This window comes from Leopardus geoffroyi, chromosome C2 (genome assembly GCF_018350155.1).
Source record: "Leopardus geoffroyi isolate Oge1 chromosome C2, O.geoffroyi_Oge1_pat1.0, whole genome shotgun sequence".
NCBI lineage: Eukaryota > Metazoa > Chordata > Mammalia > Carnivora > Felidae > Leopardus > Leopardus geoffroyi.
In genome coordinates this window covers 45,657,411-45,675,619 of record NC_059333.1, presented here as the reverse complement: position 1 = coordinate 45,675,619, position 18,209 = coordinate 45,657,411, and the positions used below count along the sequence as shown (strand labels likewise).

At 36.2% G+C, this 18,209-nt stretch overlaps 1 protein-coding gene across 7 annotated transcripts in view; it reads right to left on the bottom strand.

Annotated features, from left to right (window-relative positions):
* The window catches only part of EPHA6 (EPH receptor A6), an 868,006-nt gene that overhangs the window by 248,868 nt on the left and 600,929 nt on the right, over positions 1-18,209 (bottom strand). For all 7 annotated transcript variants that reach the window (XM_045501713.1, XM_045501716.1, XM_045501714.1 and 4 more), the window contains one exon: positions 2,673-2,781. In XM_045501713.1, the coding sequence (XP_045357669.1) occupies positions 2,673-2,781 (109 nt within the window). The remainder of the gene's footprint in view (positions 1-2,672; positions 2,782-18,209) is intronic.

Here is an 18,209-nt window from a genome sequence, read left to right as displayed (position 1 = left end):
GTATGTGTGCCATTTAAATCACTGCTGAAATACTCAAAGAGGAAATAAAGCCTTAACTCATATTCTACAAATACACATAACTGTAACTTAAAAGTTACATCTGATTGTGCCATATATCGACTCACTATTAAATGAAACATCATTTAAATCAATTTCCATTATAAAGTTAGAGGCTTTTTTTTTTTTCAAAAAATTGAGGATAAAAGAGGCCCTGCTGTTTAAATAAAATCATACATGAGAAAGTACCCCACAGTTCTTCAAGAGTACTTTCAAATAAGAAAAAATAATATTTTTGAATGAAATTAACCATCATATATAAATTATCACAGTCTAGTTGACATAATTTGTGACTTTGGAGTTAGAATCACCTTATAGGTCCCCATCATACTTTAACAACTGAATAATCTTTCTGGGCCCCAAACTGAGTGCCTTTAAATTATGTGCAACTCCATGATAAATAGAATATTATCAAGGTATCAATGCCCCCAAACTCACAATGCATGAGCAGCACTTAGGTTATAAATGGCAATGAAAACACAGTAGAGTTATTTCTTCCACTTAGCATTTTTCTAATAAGGTTTGTTAAACACATAGCAACACATAAAGTGTTGGCATGTTTTCTTTTTTTTACCTAATTAAATTGTCATTGTGACTTTATATGTACCAAAATTGTATTCTAATCCTTCTTCTTGCAAGAGAGTCGTAGGTACGATCATAAGAACTCTAACATTTTTTTGTTTGTTTTTCAAACAAGCTTAGACCTCCACTAGGATACATAGGGTTTTGCTTGTTTGTTGGTTTTGATAACCAGTTCTCCCCTGCTAGTGATTAAGGATTTTGTAGATCACGTTTGGTATTTGAAGGATATCATACTGCATATTTTATTTTCAACCTGATGGTTAGTTGGTTTAGAGACTCTAACATTTATTTTCTGCCCACTGTAAAAGATGGTTGTACCAAAGCTATAATGATGGCAAGGACCTGCCCGAGGTTAGCATGAGGTATAAACAGAGACAGAAACAGGAGAGTGCTAGGCAATAGTATATGATGGTGACACCATGGCATGCCCAAACTAGCACTTTTTATTAGGATTAATTTATCAGTATTCCTGCATTCTTTCAAAAAATTTTTTCTTATTACTATAGCTATCACTCTTCTATCAGTTAATCAGCTTCCCCAAACAGGAGACTCTGAGACACTCTCTATTTATTACAAGAGCCATACTATGTCTATTTATACATAAAAAAATTTTAAGTAAACGTGGGGTACATGTGTCCATTTTACAATTAATTTCATAAAGAAGTCACCATTTCAACTCAACCATATTAAAATATTCATGTGTTTCTTTATTCCTTGGTAAGTTCTATAAAAGTGGGTTTGTTATCCCTAGATCTGACACCTTCAATAGCTAGCAGTTACAGTCAGGCAGGGACCAAACTTCTAAACATTTGTGAACTTATTGATCTATACCTTTACCCTGCTCTAAAACTGTAGATAATAATTTTTCATGCATGCATATCCTCTATAATTTAAAAATGAATTTTAATAAAATCTTGGTATGTAAGTAGAGTTTTTAAATAAATAAAAAAAGGTGTTTTATTGTTTATTCACTAAACTATTGCCCCTGAAAGTAGCTATTTGTTATTTCTGCTCATTATCAAATATCGACACTTTCCAGTTGAGACGGTGTACTTTAGCTGGTGTCATCATAGATGCATACTTTTTGGCTGGTATTCTTATTGCACTTTTAAATCATGACATTGTTTTCTTTGCAGTATGTGTGTTTTTAATATTATCAGGAAAATTCATGAGATATTCTTTTGTGACCCTATTGATAATCAAGAAAGAATTATTTTTTTCCTTAGTAGGAATAAAAATATGATCTGAATATATTCACAGTTTCTCACAAAAGTCTGGGCCTAATAACAAGGCTTATATAACAAGGGTTACAGAAAAAATCTTTTATATGATTTCATACATACTACCTTTACTCACATCTCTGTATAGTCAGTCAGTACCTGGCTCATGGCAACAATCTAATATATCTAAAAATCAATGAATGGTTTTAATTCATTGTTATATCAAATGTGTGCAAAAATACAAATATAAGATTTAGGTACCCGAAGCACTTTGACCAACTAGTCAGGATTCAGATCTAGGTCTTTTGCTCTGTCCAATTTATTGTTGCTTTAAATTTCCACCCCTATTACCTTAAAGTGGAGAAATACCGGATTTATAAAACCAATTAATGTAATTCTAATATAGATCCATTCAACATTTAATGAATAAATAGAACACATTCTATAACACTAAATTTATAGAAAACTTTTATATAAATTCTCTGTTGAATGATTTTTTTTTTTTCTCCAGGAAAGATCTCTTTCATGGTGTAATTTTAACGTGGTAAAGGAAAAACTTATCGAGTAAGAATTTATCTTTCATAGCTTTCAAAGTGTTTCTATCACGTCTTTAGTTGCTTACATATTTTGAAGCCTATTGATACAGAGAATTGGACATGGTGGTTCTGTTATCATATAAACTTCAGTCAGAGCAGCCTGCCCTGATCCCTTTTTCTCTCATAGTTTGCTACATTTGAAAGCATATGAATACACAGTATTATAAGAGAATGGTTATTCACAAATCTTGGAAATAATCTGGTATGCTTCCGTTACCTCCCAGTGATTAAGAAGAACAAAGTAAGAATGACGAGGAGAGTAAATCCCCCAACAGCTGCGGTGGCTATCACGAGAATCTGTCCCTGTTCAGCCGCCATGTCAGAAGCTGAAACACAAATACAATATTAAAATTTCCCTGGGTGACATTTCACTAACAAAATTATTTTACAAGTTGGTATATGCTTGAAAATATGGTGATGGATGCCAAAAATGTCCACCATATTTGCCTTTATTTGGCACACAGGATGCAAACCAAAATAAGGGCTGAAGATGGAGGTCATAACCCACAACATAGCCCTTTTCTTTTCTTTTCTTTTCTTTTCTTTTCTTTTCTTTTCTTTTCTTTTCTTTTCTCTTCTCTTCTCTTCTCTTCTTTTCTTTCCTTTCTTTTCCTTTCCTTTTCTTTTCTGTTTTTGTTTTTACAAAAGTACTAATAAAAGTAGATGGATCCTTAGTATCCCACATTTTAAGATTAAGTATTTGTTGCAAATTTAAGTCAGCAAATAGACTTAAAGGATTTTGTTTATATTATTGCTAATTTATTTCCTTAAACACTTGAATCAAGAGACCAGGCTTTATGCACTGTTTTGATGTCTCTTTCAACAAAGTGGAAAGACTATTGCATAATTCGTTTTAAGAATGACCTTTTTTATATTTCATAGAGATTAATTCAAACATTCAAGTTAGGAACTTACACTTTATAGGACAAGGATATACATAGGAAGTTCTTAGATGTTTAGCAGTAATTTTAAAAATGACATTTGAAAGCTTCCTTTTTTGAAGAAAAAACTAGATAACATATGGTAACAACATATTTCTTTCATTGACAAAACTATAAAAATTACATGGGATGCATGTTTTACTACTGCTTAGGCAACCTTCTAAAATACATTACTTCAATTAATTCATTAGCACTTCTCATTCTATGTATTACTGAAGTTTTTTAATTTTTTAATTTTTAAAAAAAATTTAGTATATGTGCTGCCGAAGCAAGCACAATTTTTTTTTTTTTTTATTTTAGAGAGAGAAGGGCATGAGCAGGAGAAGGGCATGGGAAAGAGAGAGAGAATCCCAAGCAGGACTCAATCCCATGACCCTAGGATCATGACCTGAGCTGAAATCAAGAGTTGGACGCTCAACCAACTGAGCCACCCAGGAACCCCTGTATTATTGAAGTTTTAATAAGAAATACTTTTTATTGAATGGGATATGAACAATGCTTCCTAATAGAAGTAAAAAACTGAAGCCCACAGAAGGTAAAGAACTTGCCTGACTTCACACATGACCATCTCCAGAATTCAAGGTTAAGTTTTATGTTTCATTTCCCCTTCCTATGCTATAACTTTAAGTAATAATTCAGTTATTTGGCAATACTCTAAAATATTGAATCAAACAGTCCCTTTAATATCCTTTCACTTGAATAAAGCTTTATTTTTATTTTTATTACTGTAAAAATCTATTAATCAAATAATTTATATGTAGAAAATTGTATCAAATAATATAACTGAAAAACATGGGGCATCTGGGTGGCTCAGCTGTTAAGCCTCCAACGCTTTTTTTTTGTGATTTTTTTTTAACATTTATTTATTTTTGAGAGACAGAGTGAGACAGGGCATGAGTGGGGGAGGGCTGGAGAGAGGTGGGGACACAGAATCTGAAGCAGCCTCCAGGCTCTGAGGCGTCAGCACAGAGCCCTGCATGGGTCTTGAACTCATGGACCATGAGATCATGACTTTAGCCGAAGTCAGATGCTTGACCAACTTAGCCACCAAGGCGCCCCAAACCTCTGACTCTTGGTTTTGGCTCAGGTCATGATCTCACGGTTCGTGAGTTTTACTGCCCTGTCAGCACAGAGCCTGCTTGGGATTCTCTCTTTCTCCTTCTCTCTGCTTCTCCCCTGCACATGTTTTCATTCTGTCTCAAAACAAATAAATAAACTTGAAAAAAGGAATATAACTGAAAAACAAACCATTTAATTCTCTACCATAATAATTCATTAAACTTGAGTACTTTAAGACTTTCACAGAAATAGTTCTTCTTCTGGGAATCAAGTAGGCAATATACACTATGTGCAAATTTATATCCAGAGTAATAACTTCCTCATAAAAATGACATATCTACTAGGGAATTTTTGAGCATTAAAAGCTATTGTTAAGTAAGAAACCAGTCACAACATTTAAGAGGCTTTTTAAGAAATCTAAATGTAAATAAAAACAATTGTCATTTATGTTCAGTTTTCAGTAAGAAATTTATTAAACCTTGGAATTAGATTTTATTCACTATGATTTAATTAAGATATTTTCAGGCATCTATTTCTTTCAGCTCATAATCTGTGCAGAAACAAGGTAAAGGGTTGCATCTTATCCAATAAATAATGTGCTGAAGATTTTTTATTAGGTCCTCACTGAATTTCCTAATCTTCAAAATAACACTGATATTGCAGGAATTAATGAGTGCTCTAAAATGTCACATTTCACATGAAAATTATTGAATAACAAATTATAAGGGATAGATGTCACAGAAAACATAAAATAACATTAATTTTTGACGATACAGAAGATGGCATTTAAAAAGAAAACATTTACTTAGCAACTGCTGTATTTGTAAAATATACAATATAGTTCAAGAGTTTTAAATCTGGAGCCTGTACTTTCACAGTAGCCAGGTAGCAAGTAATTTACTGAGACCGTATATTCAAAGTTCAGACAGGGAAGATTATGTAATTGGACCTTTTGAGACTTAGATTACTTTGTTATAGAACACTGTGTTGTTTACCTTAAACAATCGCTTAGCAAACTGCTATTTTTACTAATATACCTTCATTTTCACACTTATGACTATATATATTTATGAACTTTGCTTCAATTAAAATTTTAATTGGATATCAGAATAGGCAGTTGTGTTACTTTGAAAAATGCATATGCCTGTATAATTGTTTCTTAAACCTCTGTGCTAGAAATCTTAAACACTCTTCTTTGGAGATTGGCATACAGTTGACCCTTGAACACTCAAGTTTTAATTGCATGGCTCCACTTACACGTAAATGTTTTTTGATAAATACAGTATAATACTGTGAGTGTATCTTCTATTATGATTTTCTTAACCTTTTCTTTTCTCTAGCTTACTTTACTGTAACAATATAGTATACAATACATATAACATACAAATATGTGTTAATTGTTTTTGTTATTGGTAAGGCTTCTAGTCAACAGTAGGCTATTAGAAGTTGAGTTTTGGGGAGTCGAAAGTTATGTGTAGACTTTGGACTGGATGGGGCAAGGGGGTAATTGGTATCCCTGACCCTTGCATTGTTTAAGGTTCAATTGTATATAAATATATAAGTTATTTGAAATAAGAGTGTATGATGTCATGCACCGTTATATACTGGGAGTAAAGTGCCATGGATTATGGGGCTGGGATGATTATGAAAACATTAGGAATATCATCATCAACAACAGTCACTATCTATTTCATACTAAATTAGCTTCTAGCACTATGTTTAGTGCTTCAAATTCATTATCAAATTTATCTGCACAATAGTCTTAATAGGTAGGTACTACTATTATTCCTAGTATAGGTGGTTCTATTACTTGCTAAGGTCACACTTCTTGTACACAGGAAAGCTAGCAATCCAATCCCGATTTGTCAGCCTCCAGGCCCATGCTATTGCCAGTATTTTACACTACCATTTTCGCTAATAGAACAAACGGCTAGATCCAGCTCTTTTGTGGGTCCTAGAACAATCATTAGCCTCGCCTGACCTTGGCTTCATGTCTGTAAAATGAGAATTTTGAATTAAATGTTTTTTTTCACAATCTTTCAAAGCTATTTTACTATGGTACTATGTTATCCATAAAAGCTACAAATATTGGGAAGAGCAAGATTTGCCATATGGAAGTAAGAGGAACACTCAGGACCTGTGTTGCTCCTCTTGGTCCTGACAGGGATAATTTCTGCCTTATTATATCAGTGTTGGCCAATCACAGAGCTGACTCTATCTCAGGATGAAGTCTATAGTCTTTAACTTTGCTCACATGGCTCTCTACAAATGACTCTAAATGTATATCTCCAGATTAATCTCTTATCGTTCTCTATGTTGAATTCATTCCAGTTCCTTAAAATGTGCCAAGCTTTCTTTCATGGCCAATTCCTATTTAATCCTCCTATGTGAACATCACATCATTTGGGAAGCTTTTTATGCTTGTTTAGATTTAATTAGGACCCCAGACTTCTGTTCCCATAGCTCTTGGACTACTTCTACCAATACATTTCTATCATGCTTTACTGAAATCACTTTTTTTGTAAACTGTCTTTTCAATTAGACTACGAATTCTATGAGGGGAGGGGCTTTATTCACTATAGTATCTGTAGTAATTTGAATGATGACATCCCCTCCACCCTCTCCCTGCCCCTACAAAAAAAAAAGTATTTGCAAGTACAAGTAAGTTCCTTAACTTACTACTCATCCTGTATTAGCTGGGTGGGCCCAAATCCAATGACAAGTGTCTTTCTAAGAGATAAAATAGAAGACAAAGTAGAGAAGTCCATGTGAAGACAGAGGCAGAGATTAGAGTTATACAGCCACATGCCAAGGAATACCTGGAGCCACCAGACCTAGAACAGGAAGGAAGGATTCTCTCCTAGAGCCTTAGGAGAGAGTATGCTTTTGGTGTCCAGAACTATGAGAGAATAAATTTCTGTTGTATGTGTCATCTGCTATAGTAGCTCTCTGAAACTCATACAGTATTCAACCTATAGGACCTGATACAGCTCCTATTTATTGAGTAGTAGCTCAATAAATATTTGTTTGAGTAAATGGATTGAATTGTCATTTGCATTAGGTGATTCTGGTTAAAAAAAAAAGCCAGATTGACCTAGGGTTATCCATATCCTCACCTTCCACTTAATATGTAAAGATTTACCCTGAAGGTAGTTATACGTATGTGAAATAAGTCTACCCAACATAATTTTAATCAGAAGATGCAATTATTCTGTATGCTTGAAGATAATGCTTTCCAGAAGGCAGGAGGTGCTAGAAAGTACAGGCTTCTACATTTAATCAAGTTAAGTTGATTAAACTTAGAAATGTGAATATAAGTGTAAGAATGCATTAGCTCATTCAACAAATGTTTATTGAGAACCTACTACATGGCAGACACTGAGATAAACACCGGAGATTCAGTTACTGACCTCATGGATTTACAGTTCATGGGAAAGATAGACGATGAAAAAATAATTACAAGTGAAAGAACTGTTAGAAAAGGGATATGTGGGGCGCTCTGGAAAGGAATAAGCAGCCTCTAGCAATAAATCGGTAGAGTGGCAGTTAGGAAATACAGTTGATCCTTGGAAAATGTGGGAATTACAGTGCCAATCCCTGCAGTTGAAAATCACCCTATACCTTTTGATTCCCCCAAAACTCAACTACTGTTAAGTAGTTATAGCCTACTGTTGACTGGAAGCCTTGCCAATAACATAAACAGTTGGTTAACACATATTTTGTATGTTATATGTATTATATACTGTACTCTTATGATAAATTAAGCTAGAGAAAAGACAGTGTTATTAAGAAAATCATAAGGAGGAGAAAATACATTTACAGGACTGTAAAAAATCTGCCAATAGGTAATGCTCTGAGTGGTCTTGTGGATCTGTCTTATTTCAACAATGTTTGGACAGAACAGATCCAGGACACCCCTTCTTCCTCCAGCCTCCAGTCACCCTCCAAATCCTTTCCAGTCACAACCTTTGAAACCATCATCTCAGCCACCATCTGCCTCTGGGACCAGCCAACACCATCTTTTGAGCTTAGCTCTTTATTGCTGATCAAACATGAACTCCCAGATTCATCAGAATTATTCCACCGAGGTGGACAACATGCGTCTGCAGGTCTCCTACACCTACCTCTCTCTGGGCTTCTATTTCCAACTTGACAATGTGGCTCTACAGGGCATAGCCCCCTTCAGCAAGCTGGCTTAGGAGAAGCAGGAGGACGCTGAGGGGCTCTGGAAGATGCAAAACCAGTGGGGATGGTCGGGTCCTCTTCCAGGACCTGCAGAAACCGTCCCAAGATGAGTGGGATAAAACCTTGGAAGCCGCTATGGAAGCTGCCATGGTCCCAGAGAAGAACCTGAACCATGCCTGTGGGATCTGCGTGCCCTGGGTTCTGCCTTGCATACCCCTGTCCTTGTGACTTCCTGTAGAACCACTTCCTGGAAGAGGAGGTGAAACTCATCAAGAAGATGGCAACCACCTGACTAACCTCCACAGGCTGGCTGGCTCCCAGGCTGGGCAGGGCGAGTATCTCTTCGGAAGGCTCACCCTCAAGCATAACTATTAGCCTCTAGAGCATAGTGGCCTTTGAAGGGCATCCCCCTGGTGTCAGGACTTCTTCCTGAGCCTCTCCCTGCAGCTCCTATGCAACTTTTTAACCACTGTGGAACCTTCTCCCAAGCCTTGGACCAAGTGAAAACAATAACACTTTTTGCAGAAAAAAAAAATTTAAAAAACATTGAAATAAAATCTGTTGTGTAAGTGGATCTGCACAGATCAAAGTTGTGTTGTTAATGTGTTAAGAGAAGGAGGAGGAAGAGGAGAAGAAAGAGGAGTCGCTCCTTGGTTAGAGGCCTCAAAGACCTGATTAATTTAAATGGACACTTAGAAAAACAAACCATAACAGCATCTACCAAATGGATTCCAGAATAGTACAGTATAGCTAACAAATCCCCCTGCCATGATTGAAAACTTGTCTGCTTGTACCATCTGTTCATTTTTCAATCCTAAAAAAAAAAAAACAAAAAAACAAAAAACCACATTTCTAATTAGTTTGGTAGGATAGAATGTGTATTATTTACTCCTGTAAGTAACTCCCTAGAGAGCAAACCTGTCTTTAAAAAGATACAATGGGGGCGCCTGGGTGGCACAGTCGGTTAAGCGTCCGACTTCAGCCAGGTCACGATCTCGCGGTCCGTGGGTTCGAGCCCCGCGTCGGGCTCTGGGCTGATGGCTCAGAGCCTGGAGCCTGTTTCCGATTCTGTGTCTCCCTCTCTCTCTGCCCCTCCCCCGTTCATGCTCTGTCTCTCTCTGTCCCAAAAATAAATAAACGTTGAAAAAAAAAAAAAAAAAAAAAGATACAATGGGGGCGCCTGGGTGGCGCAGTCGGTTAAGTGTCCGACTTCAGCCAGGTCACGATCTCGCGGTCCGTGAGTTCGAGCCCCACGTCAGGCTCTGGGCTGATGGCTCAGAGCCTGGAGCCTGCTTCCGATTCTGTGTCTCCCTCTCTCTCTGACCCTCCCCCGTTCATGCTCTGTCTCTGTCTCAAAAAAAAATAAATAAAAACGTTAAAAAAAAAAATAAAAAGATACAATGAAATCCAGGTAAGGAATGAAATTTATTTGTGACTAGCTGATTGGAAATGTCTTTTTGCTTAATGGAATAAGGTCTTAATGGAATAAGGTCTTGGAAAAATATAAGTATATTGAAATTATTATTTCGTCGTACGGTTTGGAAAGAGGCACACTTCCTTAAGGGGCAAAAAGAGATGCAAAATTGTTATGAACTAGAGCTTAGCACCTAGCCAATGCTTGGCATAAGTAAGGATGCCACTATAAGGGAGGTTTGCTTTAGTTGTTTCTATTTAAAGAGGAGAAAAAAGCGAAGTTCTTTACTTGGAATCCAAACACTTTAAAAAAATAGGTTGAAAAAAATAAATTTCATGTCTTTAGGAAAGTATTGGAGAAAAGCAATTTTGCTATTTTTAACCAAAGATTTTTCTTCTACAGAGACATGATTTTGTCTCTCTGTAATCAAGATTATTCTAGTTTATATTTACATTTCAAAGTAAAATCTGTTATTTGTATGCTGTGTCATTTTCTGTGGAATAGCTTTTTAAAGTTAACTCTTTTCTGTTATGAACATCTTTTTAAAGTTATTGAAGACAGCAGTTACATATTTTTTTGAATAAAGTTTTTCTCAAAATGCTGCCCAGGGAAATAAATGGTGGTATATATTTGTTTCATATTCACATGTTTTATTTATGACTCACAATTCTTGATGAAATGTCAAAATTTCAAATGATATTATCTCATCATTTCAACAAAATGATTTTTTAAAGCACAGCACACATCTCAACAATGTAATGGATTGATAGTGCCCAGGAAATTAATCTTAAGGTTTATTGACAACCAATACAGGAAATCCTCTTAGGTCATATACTATAATCAGGGTTAGTTTAATCCTATGAAATGAGGTACATATATAAAGATTTAGCAATATATAATGAAGACTAATCAATCTGTAAAATCTCAACACTATATGGTTATACAGACATATGAGTATGACATATGAATGAAAGCTGAGGATATATTTCTCTTAGATAAACATAATCTTGTGATTTTGTAGATGATGCTGTTATTCTCTTGGCTACCCAGACTTGAAATGTACAATCATCTTGATTCTACCTTCACCTACAACTCCATGTCCAGAGTCAAATCTTTATTATGTCTTATATTATCTTGTGTTTATTACCACTGGAACAACATCATTTCAGGTTCAGCTTCACGGGATTAGGCTGCTTATATATTTGTCTATTAAATTGTCTTTCTATAGTATCTCTTCCCAATCCATCTCACATTATGTGGCCATATAATTATTCTTCAAAATAATATTTAAAACTATTCAGAATCTCTCCCAGTGCCTAGAGGGTAAAGTCATCCCACTGCAGAGGTTCACCATTCCTGGAGATATCCAGGCCTGAAACTTTGCACTCAGACTTCCCACAGTTTTCACCTTTGCCTTCACATTAATCATCAATCCTGTCATTATTACATTTTTTAATTTTTTAAATGTTTATTTATGAGAGAGAGAGAGAGCGCAAATGAGGGAGGGGAAGAGGGAGAGGAGCCACAGAATCCAAAGGAGCTCCCGGCTCTGGGCTGTCAGCACACAGCCGGACACAGGGCTCAGACCCACAAACTGTGAGATCACGACCTGAGCCAAAGTCAGATGCTGACCCACCCAGGCGCTCCATCATTACTACATTTTAAGTATTTCTTAGATTCATCCCCATTCTCTTCTATCCCCCCGACTATTCCTATACTCATCTTATCACATGTATTTGAATTCAGCTAGATGGCAACTTCATTTATGTGGAATGCAGTGGAATAATAGCAAGATGGACAAAAAGAGCTTCTGAGGAGATATCTGACAGATGTTCACGTACTAAAGAACACACAGTTTACTCCATGAAACAGCTTTGATGCCTCCCACTCTTACTTCAGACATGTTTATTGATTTCCAAATTCATAAAACAGTATTGTAGAAGTAAATTAAGTAAATGAGGCCAGGGTGAGATATCTGAAGAGAGGGAATTGAATGGACATGCACACTGGTAGGCTGACCAACAGAAGAACTGGGAAAACGGAAAGCTGACATAACATTCCCAAATATACAGTATTCAGGAGCAAGGAATTTAGGATCAAACATCCTTGTAAAATTCAGGGAACACAGAAGGACTTGCTATGTTATAACTCAAAACAATAATATGATCATACAAGGTGAATAAAAAAATGCTGAGTTATGTCCAAGATATTTTATTTAAAAGGGCAAGAGTCTGTGGGTGCATGATTAGAAAAGTATGTCTCTGCAAAATATTTAACAATAAATAGTAAAAATAATACTTTTAAGACCAAACTTATGTCTGAATATTTCAACTATCAAAAATGATTTGATTTCTGATGATTTCAGGGGTTGGGGCTCATTTCAACTACATGATAAGCTTCTTGAGGGCATAAATAATATCTTTCAACTTACTATATCACATGCGATTAGTAGAGCACCTTACACAGACTAGAAATTAATAAATATATATTTTTCCTGAAGAAGAGATAAATAATGCATTCTAGACATAAGGATTAAATGCCCTGGCTAAAGAAGAGTTTTCATATAAGATGCATTTGGTAATGCTCATGCTTAAAAGTGTTCTAGTTACATAAATGACCCTTCCACACTTGTATTTTGATATATAATATGTTCAGAGATAAGTGAATAGAAAATAGTGTGCTATAAACTTAACAGAAACCCATGGGGGAGGGGAAGGAAAAAAAAAAGAGGTTAGAGTGGAAGAGAGCCAAAGCATAAGAGACTCTTAAAAACTGAGAACAAACTGAGGGCTGATGGGGGGTGGGAGGGAGGGGAGGGTGGGAGATGGGTATTGAGGAGGGCATCTTTTGGGATGAGCACTGGGTGTTGTATGGAAACCAATTTGACAATAAACTTCATATATTGAATAAATAAATAAATAAATAAATAAATAAATAAATAAATAAAACAAAAAGAAAATAGTGTGAGTTAAATTATTTTAGTGTTTATTTATTTTTGAGATAGCACCAGCGGGGGAAGGGCAGAGAGAGAGGTGGTCAGAAGATCCGGGTGGGCTTCCTGCTGACAGCGGTGAGCCTGATGCCAGCTCAAACTCATTAACTGTGGGATCATCACCTTAGGCAAAGTCCGATGCTCAACCAACTGAGACACCCAGGTGCCCCTGTGAATTAACTTTTTTATTCAAATACCCCTGAGTAGGCTTTGAATGAAATAAATATTTCATTTATTATTTATAATAAGGAAGGTATTGGCATGGTATTGTATTAGCATGTTTCTTTTACATTTATTCAATATTTGATGCCATTTACCAACAGGAAAAATAACCTCTAAGATGAGGGGCGGGGGGAGAGAAGTGAGGGAGAGAGGGAGAGAGGGAGAATGACAAGAGATTCTCTGTTCCACTGAAGTAAGCCAGTTACTAAATTCTCAGTTGGAATTGAAAAAAAAGCCTCATGGATCATATCTATTGAAGTAGGAACCTTTAGCAGGGATTTTTTTTTTTTTTAGAAAGTGATTGCACCACTGTGCTTTCTTTCTCTGGTCTGCCAATTCTCCAGAAACAATGCAGTTTAGTACGTCAAACTGGCTACATTGGGACACAGAAGATTTCAAGATTCATTCTTCTTGATGACCTTAATTTACTTGTCAGATAAAAATGCCAAATGACACAGGGATAATTGGAAAATGTGAGTTTGGTAAAACTTGATGGAGAGGCAGAAGCAGAAGCATAGTGCAGCATGATGAAACACTTTTTGTCTCTCTCTCTCTCTCTCTCTCTCTTTTTTAAGATTCTTGTGTGCAGTGGGGCGCCTGGGTGGCGCAGTCGGTTGGGCGTCCGACTTCAGCCAGGTCACGATCTCGCGGTCCGTGAGTTCGAGCCCCGCGTCAGGCTCTGGGCTGATGGCTCAGAGCCTGGAGCCTGTTTCCGATTCTGTGTCTCCCTCTCTCTCTGCCCCTCCCCCGTTCATGCTCTGTCTCTCTCTGTCCCAAAAATAAATAAACGTTGAAAAAAAAAATTAAAAAAAAAAAAAGATTCTTGTGTGCATTAATAAATGGTCAAGATGCCTTGACAGGTAGGCTTCATGAGACAAATATCAAAGAACAGAGAAAAGTGACTGAGGCATTTAAACACCTGGAACTATTGTTAACATTCTAAATGTCGGGATTTAATTTGTAATTGTCTGTATTTCATATTGTTACATGCAGTTGAGATAGGTCTTTGATAATATATTTTGTAAGTGACATACTTACGCCTTTATACATACATATTTCATTTTTTAAAGATCCAGTGTACAATAGAATTTCCTTAAAAATTTCAAAAATTCTCTGGAACCAATGATGTTCAATTTCAAAAGACTATTCAACATGTACCATGTTATTAATAGCATTTGCATATTGGTAATCATACTTACGCACTTGAGGTTACAACTTCTCTGTATAACAGTGTGGCTTGAGGTAAGTAGCTTTGTCAGTAAATGTATAGACATTAGGGATCACATATTTCATAAGGTTAAACTCAAAGGTTTATTTAGGATCTAGTTTTCATAGGGGCACCTGGGTGGCTCAGTCGATTAAGCATCCAACCCTTGATCTCAGCTCAGGTTATGATCTCATGGTTCAGGGGATTGAGCCCCGTGTTGGGCTCCATGCTGATGATGCAAAACCTGCTTGATTTTTTTTCTCTCTCCCTCTTTCCCCCTTCCCTGCTCTCTCTCTCTTTCAAAATAAAGAAATAAACTTATAAAAAAAGAATATTTTTCATAGAAAATATGTAAAAAAAATCCAGATAAAAAGCATACATTTATTATTTAGAAAAAGTTCTAGAAAATTTCTTGAGTGAATTCTCATTCATCAACTCATTATTCACTCAAAAACAACAAAAAATACTAATCATTTAGAATGTGCCATGGGCCGCCTGGGTGGCTTAGTCGGTTAAGCGACCGACTTTGGTTCAGGTCACGATCTCACAGTTTCGTGAGTCTGAGCCCCGCATCGGGCTCTGTGCTGAGAGCTCAGAGCTTGGAGCCTGCTTCAGATTCTGTGTCTTCCTCTCTCTGCCTCTCCCCCATTTGTGCTCTATCTCTCTCTCTTAAAAATAAACAAACATTAAAAAAATATTTAGAATGTGCCAAACACTGTGATGTAGGGATTGGGGAGACAAAGAAGACTTAAGCCTGGTTTCCAATCCTCAGAGTAGTTTCTCTTTAGTGAGGGTGATAGATAACTGTAATACAGTGAAACTGTTGCTAAAATGGAAGTACGAGTGAGGGTCATGAGGGAAGAGTAGGAGAGTGATAATCTCGACAGGAAGAAGTGAAGGAGGGTTTATAAAAGAGGTGATTCTTAAGCTAAATCTGAAAGGGTTAGAAGAAATTGGCAAGTAACCAAAGTGACAAGTAGATACTGGGACATTCTAGTGTGAAGAAATGACATCACATGTATGGAGACATGAAACCACAGCATCTTCCAGAGATTTTACGTGTACTTTGAAGCAGAATAGAACCAAGAGGATATAGAATAGGAAGGGAGATAGAATGGATCGTGAAAATATAGTGACCTCATTCAGTGTGCTTAGTTTTTTCTCATGAGTAGAAGAGAAGGAGATGTGAGTTTACTCAAAATTGCAATTTTTACTGGGGATATAAACTCTTGCAAATATATGGGAAGAAACTATCAGACAATAAAATGAGGACATGTTTGGAGCCTGGATTTGGCCTGAATCTCACACTATACCTTGACTTTCTTTACTTAAAGTAATAAAGTCTCACTTTTCACTAAACCAGTTGGGATTTCATCACTTAAAGTTGAGAGTCCTACTTACTAAAATGAAACAAAGAGGAGAGAGTTTGTCTGTGTTTGTCTATACGCATATCCTATAACGAGGGAAGGAGAGGATAAGTGGATCTTTATATTTCCAAATTAACTACTAAAAACCTCTTCATGCTTATTATGTTGCTTAAGTTAGATGCTTTTAATCTCCATTTACTATTTACATTTTTTTCTATGTTGAACAGACTTCTGAGTCTGTTTGCCCCCATAACTGGATGAATGAAATTGAAAAGATAAAGCAAAATGAGGCGGGGTGGGGGGAGGGTTCTGTTTATAAAACAGCCATTTTTATAAAAAGAAAACCAAATGCTCTGCTTGGAGAGAGTCCATTTTCTTTTTCTTTAATTGATTGATTGGTTCAGGGTGAAATCAGTCCTATCTTACATTTAATGGATCTCATGTATTGATTTAATAAAAACTGCATAGATGTAAAAACAAGCAGACCAAAAATAAAAACAAATGAACAGACATTTCTTGCAACTTTAGTGAGACAGCATGTTAAAATCAGATTATGGAGGAATCTGCCCATTTTAAGCCATCTAATTATGAACCCATTGCCACCAAATCTGGAGCTAAACAAATTCCTGTGAAGATCTTTACTTAACCTTCACAGTTAATGTTAAAGCACATTTAGGGTACAGTTGTCTCTTACATAGCTTCAGTAGAAATCTTTACAGAAGCATAGAAACCAACAATGTTGGGGGTGGAGGGCAATTTGTCTTAGCTTTATGGACTCAAACACGGTGCCCCAAATAATTTAGATCACAGGCAACCAACAGGGACCTGCTATTCCTATGCCAAAACTCATTTGATTATCCCCTGAAAGCAAGTTCTCAAGGAAGCTGTTGCATCATTGCTTGAAACCTTTTGAAGCCTCTGCTCTAACAACCAAACTACCTCAGCTTCTAACTGATCACTGCAATCACTTCTGGAGAGATTCAAAGAGAGCCTACTCTACTTTATTATTATTTTTTTTAAGTTTTTTAAATGTTTATTTACTGTTCAGAGGCAGAGAGAGAAAGAGAGAGAGAGAGAGAGAGAGAGAGAGAGAGAGAGAGAGAACAAGCAGGGGAGGAGCAGAGAGGGAGGGAGACACAGAATCCGAAGCAGGCTCCAGGCTCTGAGCTGTCAGCACAGAGCCTGATGTGGGGCTCGAACCCACAAACCACAAGATCATGACCTGAGCCAAAGTCAGATGCTTAACCGACTGACCCACCCAGGTGTCCCAAGCTTACTCTATTTTAAAAAGAGCCAAACTTATTGTTCCACAAAACGATAGATCAATCAATTTTCTTAGTGTCCCCTTTATTATTTATGTTATGATTTCCCTTAAATTATGTGTTAGATCTCCCAGTTAAATTTTGCATAATATTTTGTTTTATGCACAGGATTACACCATAACTTATTGATATTATATTTTCAAGAAAATAAGATTGTTTGCTTTGCCTGTAGATTTTTCACTAAATTTTGGCTTTATTGCTCAGGGAATCAACTTAACTCAAAACTGAAACTTAGTATTATTATTCTGAAAATGTGGAGTAAATACCTCTTTAAAAATGAACTAAAGGGGAAAAAATTCCTGACATACTCTTTCACAAGTTCATGTAATATAAAAAAAGTGTCATGTTTTATTTATTCATCTTTTACACTAATATCTGCATATGATATTGATTATAGACAAACTGGCATGTGCTATCTTATTAGACAGTAATATATGCCTCTTTCTATATGCTGACAATACGGATTTAATTTTCAATAACTAGAATTGATTTCTGGATACAAATAATTCTACCATACTACCGCTGCTAGAAGGGATTGAACATCATCAACTTTATCAAAATTAAAATCATTTTCTTTGGCACACAAAAGGCAATTGATAAAAACTCTACAAAAGAAGACAACCTAGTCCATTTTTTACAAGTATACTTTTTCCATAACTTATCCTAGAAGGCTTGCTGCAAAAATATGTGGTTCAATATAACTTTTTCCATGGGAGCATTGCTCCTCAGGTTTCTTTTTGATGACTTTGAACACCTGCTTTGAAAATTTTCCAGGCCAGAATCATCTTTTTTCACAGTATCCAGTGGTGTGGAACTGTGGGCTTTCAATCTAGAGTATGCCTAATTGTTGGAGCAGATTCAACTCTGCTTCCTAAGGACAATCTTTGCTTCGCCTCCAGCTCATTTCAGTGCAAATGTAAGGATGGGAAAAAATATTGGTTGGTTGTCTCAGCTTTAATAGTGGAATTATTTCTGTACTTCTTCACCTTATTTTTTTGTTTATTTATTTATTTTGAAAGAGAGAAAGCAGGAGAGGGGCAGAGAG